At 45.5% G+C, this 9,283-nt stretch overlaps 1 protein-coding gene across 1 annotated transcript; it reads left to right on the forward strand.

The window, feature by feature from the left end:
* Nucleotides 1-313: 313 nt before the first annotated feature.
* On the forward strand, nucleotides 314-1,570 carry H6S33_010506 (uncharacterized protein; the record flags this gene model as incomplete). Its single annotated transcript, XM_044841898.1, has 1 exon — nucleotides 314-1,570. One exon carries the CDS (start codon nucleotides 314-316, stop codon nucleotides 1,568-1,570), a length of 1,257 nt encoding a protein of 418 aa, XP_044697649.1.
* Between the last annotated feature and the right edge of the window lie 7,713 nt (nucleotides 1,571-9,283).

Here is a 9,283-nt window from a genome sequence, read left to right on the forward strand (position 1 = left end):
AGGAAGACCAACCATCTCGGCAATCGACGCCCTGCTGAGAACCTTAACGCCAATACAACAAAACCTACTACTGAAAAACAGTACCGGAGTCGCTCGGCGAGACAGACCAGCAATCCTAACCAATGATATCCAAGGAGCATTTAACTGCGTTGACCACCTACTCCTCGCGGAAATCATGCAACAACAAAAATTCCCTACCTACTTAACAGAATGGTGCAAGGAATTCAATACCGGCAGAAAACTACAGTTTCAATTCAACCATGAGCTATAAGAGCCACAGCCCTATGATTCTGGAGTGCCGCAAGGTAGCCCCATGTCCCCGGTGCTATTTATGATCTACGCTGGAGTAATCCTGGACCCAACAAGCAGCCCGAAAGAGATGGACAGTACTTACATCGATGACGACGCGCTGGTACAAATATCCAAAACACCAGGCTTCACAATCAAGAGAATGGAGGAACGATTGAGAGAGAGACTAATAAAAGCTGAGCCACTCCAAATTAAATACGACCCGGATAAATCCGACCTGACCTTCTTCCGGCCCACCACATCATCCACACAACAACCACGACTTCCGGTCAAAGTTAACAATATCAATATACACCCCAAGGAAAGACTGAAATATGTAGGAGTCTGGATAGATCCGACCCTCTCCTTCCGGCCCCACATCGAAGCAGCGATCGCAAAAGGCCTTAAAGTCCTCCACCAGATTCGATACACAGCCCGCTTGCCAGGCATAACGGTCAAAACAATCCATCATATCATAACACAAGGCTTCCTCCCAAGCCTACTCTACGGATCCGAGGCTTGGTGGACTGGCGCAGACCACATTATAAGATCCCTCGAACCACTTTATAATGAAGCGGCCCGGATTATCACCGGCCTACCACGATGGACCAAAAGAGCTAAACTCCTCCGAGAAGCAGGCCTACCCCCCTTAGAACACCTCCTGACATATCGCTCAAGAAAGTACGGAACCAGAATACTCTGCTCCGAGGCAACCCACCCCAACAATGAATCCCTGATCGAGCTCCTCCCTTACAAAGAAGCAAATATCAAAGGAACAGGCCTACACCGAATAGCTTCCCTACTACTCCCATACCAGACCCCCGGAAATGCGAGAGACAAGTGGAACCAAAATAAACTACTACGCGACCACCTGTTGGAAGAGTGGAACACACAATCAATACCGAACTACCACCACCGGGGGGAATTCCGCCCCCCTCCTAAGATAGCGAAACTCACCCTTACGGAAGCAAAAAAAGTATTTCGAATCCGGTGCCAAACCACCCGAATCGACAAACACGCAGTATACACAGACCCCGAACCATGCCAGTGTGGTATGGAAAACTCAGCGAAACACATACTCATGGAATGCCCAGTGTGGGCTCGAATCCGCACCCCCCTGATAGAGAAGATCCCCGGAGCGATGACCTGGGAAAACTGGATGTTTACAAACCTGAGAACGGACCTCATCCTACAATTTGCAAAACAATCTCAACTCTCGAAATGGTACGAGTCGGCGGAGGCGGAGGCGGACCTGGAAGAGGGGATGGAAGAAAATGATTAGAGACGGGATCAGGAAGGGCAGTTTCCTTTTACTCCTTAAATTTGTTTTTATGTTCTATTTTGATGGGTCCAGCGCTCGAGTCCGCTGAGACATGTTATTTCTCCTTGTCGTTGGGTTTTTCTGGTCGAGTATTGTTCTGGAATTTCCTTGTTACTGTTCGTGCTTGCTTGTGCTGGTTTTGTTCTTGTTCTTGTTCTTGTTCTTGCTTGTTTGCGCCTATGTTTGTTGTTTTCTTTTCTTTCTTTCTTTTTGTTTGGTTTGATTTGTGTTTTAGGCGGTTGGGTCGGCGTGCGATAAGTCTTGTACTTCAAAGCAATATAAGTTTCTTCTTCTTCTTCTTCTGTATTCTACTTGCTCGCTAAGGCTCGCAAAGAACTCCCTGATCACAAACCTCGCTTTAAAAACATTTTATTTTATTTTATTCCCTTCGGTTTACCCTGGTATACCATACCAGGCTGAGCCACTTCGTCCCCGATCGTACGGTCGCGTTTTGTTGTTCCAAGCGAAAGAAACCTACGAAAACTGGCTTCCAGCGAAGAATTCTCCAGCCTTGACCTCCCGAAAGGAAGGAAAAGAAACCTATCCGAAACATCACTCTACGCCGCCAGAAGAACTGGACATTCAGTCATGTCGCAGCAAGCTTCGCTTCAGTCCTTTTTTACCCAGTCTTCCCAGCAAGGGACAGCCTCCTCGCAGAACAGGAACACTCAGGATCCCGACCCAACCCCATCCGGAGCTCAGGAACAGGAATTCTCCTCGACCTTTGCAACAGAATCTGACTACAACGACCCCTACCAACCGAGAGTCGACTACCTCTACCCGAGCATTGTCCCCCAGGACACGCACACCCAGACGGACCTGAACTACATTACCTGGGCCATCAGACATGCCACCAGCCAGATCTGCCCGCCCTCTGACAGGATTGAAATCCTCGAAGAACAAACGACTACACTCCGGAGAACAGTGGACACACTGAGACATCAAATTGAGGCGCAGACAAGCATGATCACGAATATGCACTCGGCGATCCACGCGCTCCTCAATAAACAGCCACAACCGCAGCAACCGCAGCAACCGCAATAACAGCAACAACAGCAACAACAGCAACAACAGCGAAAACCACAACAACCGCAAGGACAGAGAATGCACCCTCCAGCGGTCCTACAAACAGTTCCCCAAGCAGCACCACAGGCAGCTCCTCAGGCCCCCCCACCCACACCCCCCCAACAAGCCCTCCTCGTGGATGGAAGGCAGGCACCTGGGCCGCCGTGGCCTCGGCACCCGGTCCTGCCCAAGGAAACTTCCAGGTTGTCGAAAGGAAAAAGAAGTCCGCAAAGCCAAAAGCGGACCCGCTCTTCAAACCAGAGTACACCAAAATCAACAGGGAAATCATTGTTGAAACCACTGCCCCATCCGACGTCAATCCCTCCGAGATCAGGACCCTAGTCAATGCAAGGATTCAGGACGAATCCTGCCACTTTATCTCAGCAAGAAGAACACCCAAGGACAACTTCATCCTGGAAACAAAATTCGTTACCCCTGCAAGAAAGGCAATGGAATATGCCAAAGAAATTGAGGAGGCCCTTCTCACCCTACAGGTACCGGTCGCCATCATCCGTGCTAACTCCAAATGGTCAAAGTTCCTCCTCCATGGAATCCCCACAACGGTCGGGGAGGGCTTTGAGGCGGGACAGTTAGTAGCATCAGAAATCAGAAGCAACTATGGGGAGAACTTCCAACTTGCCCAGGTTCCCCGCTGGATATCCAGGGCAGAAACTCGAATGGAGAAAACCCACTCATCGATGGTTATCGCGCTCCCAGGACAAATCACAATGGAAACACTAGGAGTTAAATTCCTATCTCTCTTCAACCGAAGCTGCCATATCGAGGCCTTCCTCCCAACCTTCCCGGATACTCAGTGTGCAAAGTGCTTCGAATACGGCCACCGCCAAGAGAAATGTAAGAACAATGGGAAATGCGGCCATTGCGCCGGAGATCACCTCACCAGTTTCCACCCATGCAATCAATGCCAGGGAGGATATAGATGCACCCACACCCTAATCAGATGTCTGAACTGCAAAGGAATCTATAAGGCTTCCGACCCAGCATGCCCTGAAAGAGTTAAACGCCGATTCCTCAACAAAGGAAAGGAAAACGCCCCACCTGCCCAAGACCCACCCGCCGCACCCGCCCAAGAGCCACTTTCAATAATCCAAGTACCAGCCACCGCCCCGGTCGAAGCCACACCCGTTCCCGAAGACGACCAACACATGTCGAATAATGCCTAGGCCTCGAACAACCGCGCTCGCACACCAACTCAATTGTGCACGGAGCGAACTCATTACCAAGGCGGCGGTAGAAGAAGCGGAAACAGACTCTAGTATTTATTTCCTATTATTACAAGAACCATGGACCTCAACAGAGGGATATCCACCAGAATCAAATCTCTTTTACCTTTTTACAGCCAGCAATACCAATACGAAATGCGCAACATATGTCCGCAAACATGCCAACCTGAAACCAAAACACCACTATACACATGATAACTTCATAGTATCGATTACGGTAGAAATCCAAACCAAGAAAACCCAAATCATAAACATATACTCCCCAGGCCGAAGTGGCCCCTTCGCCTAAATAGCAAGTACAATCCAAACCCTTGATAACTGTCTAGTAATGGGAGACTTCAACTGCCACCACTCTAGTAGGCCAATGTCGGACAGGATTTTGAGGTTGCCTGGGAACCGTCGCCCCACAATTCCGGGCTCCATGGCTATGGGTTGAACAGGACGACCCGAGTCCATTCCCATCATCAGATATACGCGTACAGGGGGTCGTGGTTGTGATTGCGGGGGCGGAGGTGGTGGTTGGGGGCTGTTGAGTAGGGTAACTCACTGTGAGTCTTGGCGACCCATCCTGGTTCACTCCCGGCACCGACACTCACAACAATCGACAACTGCACCGTACCGAGCGTGCCTTCTCTATCCTACAATCATGACGGCGTTCAAAACTCAATCATGCCGTGTTTCCCTATCTTATTCTTCGATGAAATACACGAATTTCAGATTCTGAACTCCGGGTTACCGCATTGGGCGAATCCCACTTCGACGCTCGTAACCCTAACTGCCAACAGCCAGGTACAAACTACCACCAAATACAGATTTATGTATTTCATTTCTGCCGAAAATTCTATTTTGCACACCTAACCGAACCAGATGGCAACGCTCGTAACCCTAACCGCCAACAGCCAGGTACAAACCACCACCAAATACAGATTTATGTATTTCATTTCTGCCGAAAATTCTATTTTGCACACCTAACCGAACCAGATGGCAACGTTCGTAACCCTAACCGCCAACAGTCAGGTACAAACCACCACCAAATACAGATTTATGTATTTCATTTCTGCCGAAAATTCTATTTTGTACACCTAACCGAACCAGATGGCAACGTTCGTAACCCTAACCGCCAACGGCCAGGTTTAAACCACCACGTAATACAGATTCATGCATTTCATTTTGACCGAAAACCGTATTCTCTAACCCTAACCAAAATCCCACTTCGACGCTCGTAACCCTAACCAGCCGCATCCAGGTTTAAACCACCGCCAAATACAGATTTGTGTATTTCGTTTTGACCGAGAATTGTATTTTGTATACCCAACTGAACCAGATTGCAACACTTGTAAACCTAACCAGCAACGTTCAGGTTCAAACCACCATTGAATACTCATCGATTCCTAATTCGGATTTCAATACTTGCAACCCAATATGTGAGTGACATTCCATGATCGACACCACATCTAGTAGGCCAATGTCGGACAGGATTTTGAGGTTGCCTGGGAACCGTCGCCCCACAATTCCGGGCTCCATGGCTATGGGTTGAACAGGACGACCCGAGTCCATTCCCATCATCAGATATACGCGTACAGGGGGTCGTGGTTGTGATTGCGGGGGCGGAGGTGGTGGTTGGGGGCTGTTGAGTAGGGTAACTCACTGTGAGTCTTGGCGACCCATCCTGGTTCACTCCCGGCACCGACACTCACAACAATCGACAACTGCACCGTACCGAGCGTGCCTTCTCTATCCTACAATCATGACGGCGTTCAAAACTCAATCATGCCGTGTTTCCCTATCTTATTCTTCGATGAAATACACGAATTTCGGATTCTGAACTCCGGGTTACCGCATTGGGCGAATCCCACTTCGACGCTCGTAACCCTAACTGCCAACAGCCAGGTACAAACCACCACCAAATACAGATTTATGTATTTCATTTCTGCCGAAAATTCTATTTTGCACACCTAACCGAACCAGATGGCAACGCTCGTAACCCTAACCGCCAACAGCCAGGTACAAACCACCACCAAATACAGATTTATGTATTTCATTTCTGCCGAAAATTCTATTTTGCACACCTAACCGAACCAGATGGCAACGTTCGTAACCCTAACCGCCAACAGTCAGGTACAAACCACCACCAAATACAGATTTATGTATTTCATTTCTGCCGAAAATTCTATTTTGTACACCTAACCGAACCAGATGGCAACGTTCGTAACCCTAACCGCCAACGGCCAGGTTTAAACCACCACGTAATACAGATTCATGCATTTCATTTTGACCGAAAACCGTATTCTCTAACCCTAACCAAAATCCCACTTCGACGCTCGTAACCCTAACCAGCCGCATCCAGGTTTAAACCACCGCCAAATACAGATTTGTGTATTTCGTTTTGACCGAGAATTGTATTTTGTATACCCAACTGAACCAGATTGCAACACTTGTAAACCTAACCAGCAACGTTCAGGTTCAAACCACCATTGAATACTCATCGATTCCTAATTCGGATTTCAATACTTGCAACCCAATATGTGAGTGACATTCCATGATCGACACCACATGTCGTTTTGCACATACCCTTGTTAGGGTTTGTCAAAATTATCAACGAAATAAATCACTTATAGTAACTTACTAAATTATGTTTTTCCGAGCGACAAACTGAACTCTTCTGAAACACATCAGTTTTGTTTGAGAGCCGCTAGCCTCGAAACCAAAAATAAAATTTCCAAATTTACTCATAAACTAAATTATAATTTATAACAATAACAACTTACTTCTGTTGTTGCTAAATATTCCTAACTTCATATATAAGCTGACCTCTCTCTCTATAAACTTAGAAATTTGGTATCCTGAGTTTTACGAACTATAAAACTATGAATGTACAAAGCGTAGGATTTCTGTACAGATATTTGAAAATATCGGAGAATAACTTCAAGTATATCAGGAAAGAACAGGTTTCATCAAAGTAAATTCAGGTGCCCACATATCTAAATTTGTCTTTCGGGCCCAAAATTTTCTCTGTTCCTTGAAAAATATCATCCCGGTGCAACAAAATCGGACATCTGCTTTCTTGTCAACTATTCAGCATACAAAATATAATGTCTTGTTGTCTAATCTTTAAGTAACGTGGTTCTGTGGACGAGGGACTATAGTGACGAGGAATACAACCGAAGCGAGGACGTGGCAATAAGGTATATGAAACTATGTACTATGACGTGGTTGTATTTGATCTAGAAATCAAACTGAACGCTATTACGTAGTTTCGAGACAGAATAATATTCGTAGACGAATATACAGATCTTGCATGAAGAAAGAAGCAAAGCGAGAGAACAGGCCAGAACACGAGGTAACATCCCCTTATATATCCAATAACTCTAGTCCGATGATGAGAAATGCTTCCACGTAACAGAGACTGAAAGAACATGGTAGAAAAACGTATTACAAATCCTAACCTCGTGGTATACTACTTCCTCTGCATACCGTAATATATCACCAATTCGCAATTCATGGTCGCCATTACACTCTATTATGTTTCCAAAATATAATCTTTAATCTTTTAATCACCAGTAGGCATTCCAAATATGACTCCTTGCCTCTTGATACACCTTTCCCTCCCAAAAATTTGAACACTGTTGTCAATCTACCTAAATGCTACGCTAGTCGGTTGTGAAGTAACAAATAACGTTAGATTTAAAACCTTTAGGATTCCAACGTGCTTACTTTCCTGACCATGTCCATTCTCTCTCTTGACATGTACATTACCACTTGTTTTACTATTTATGCCGATGCGAACTTCGATGTCTATCTTCTAGGAGCATTGATGCGTACGTTCTAGTAGCAGTAATAGCTAGTTCCTATCAGCAGCATTTTGTTGAGACGTATTTACCTACTTCTGAATTTGACGACTGTACTGACATAACTACAAACTGATACAGACCAACAAATTGACTCCAAAATTGAAAGCAGATTGCATCCAACTCGTAACGATTTGAGGTTCAAATTGATCAAATTGGTGCTCAAATTGGTAACCGCATTGATGCCCGGAAACATACCAAAAGTTCACTAATTGAATAAATTTCATGGAATGGTTGCTTAATACACTAGATCACTAGAGGTTGGATTATTAAGTAAGATTCTATTAGTTCCTACAGGTTTCTGTCGATTAGAAGGATATGATTCTGGTGAGATTTATTTTCACCAAGGTTTTCTCGAGTATATTAAAAAGTTTTACCCTCGCTTTGGTTCCCTTCATTTTGTTTACCTTTTAGTATTTAACACCGTCCGTCACCCGCGAGACTAAAATCTTTGAACAATAATACTTTTGACCTGCAAAACCGATAAAAGATTTTCACGAAGTCGATTTTATACATCAGTAGACCGTATAGTATATTAACATATCATCGTGAATCTGTTTCTAAGCTAAATTATTCATAACCTGGTCCCTGCATTGAGAACACTTACCCCTTCTGAACCCCTTTCTTAAGAAAGAACAACGAAATTCGCGGCTACAGCAAAACACTTAGAAACTGATATCGGCAATCTCCTTGCGCCGCTCTACCCCATTGAGTACTCAGGGCAGGAAAAGATGACCACCAACAGTCTCGGCTGACCTCAACCCAAAGATAATCCTAAAAGATTCATGTCATAGAATATACCTCAATTATATATTATGGGTAGTTAGTAAGGCCCTCACCATCGCTTCTGAACCGATCAAGCAAAATATCAACCAAGTCAAACATGGTAACACTACCAGCAAGCAAGTCATCCTACAGGAAAATAAAACTCTTATCCACCCAGTCTGTATCCAAGCAAAACAAATGTTCCAAATAATGTAGAAAGCCAACAAAATAAACTGGAAACTCCATCGAGCACAATAACAAACCCCCTCAATGAAACAGACCTGGTCGAACCCTTCAAAATGACCGATACCAGATATAGCTCCCTATATCAGCCAAAAATGGGTTTTGCCAGGACGAATCCGCGCGCCAAGATGTCCAAATTCCTCTTCCTCACCCAAAACCTCGTCTATTGCTCACAAAACCTCATGTCACAGCCACTAAAATGTGACATGTCGTCTTTTGGCGTCTGGTAAGCATAAAAAAGGTGATATATCGTCTTTTAACGCCTAGTAGGTGTCCAAAATATGACCTCTTGCACTCTAACGCATAGTAGACGTCCCAAATATAACACCTCGCCTCTTGACGCCGTACCGTTGTGAATGTACATAAGTCCTGGCGCTAGGCTTGAGCTCGCTAGCAAATGATTTAAGTTTTGACATTTCGGGGATCTCCACCTGCTTACCTACCTCACCTCCTACCTCACCTCCTACCTTGATACCTACCTCCTACCTGTAGTGACGCTTACCTCGTAC

The sequence above is a fragment of the Morchella sextelata genome (genome assembly GCF_020137385.1).
Source record: "Morchella sextelata strain SCLS chromosome Unknown scls_4, whole genome shotgun sequence".
In the NCBI taxonomy this organism is placed as follows: domain Eukaryota; kingdom Fungi; phylum Ascomycota; class Pezizomycetes; order Pezizales; family Morchellaceae; genus Morchella; species Morchella sextelata.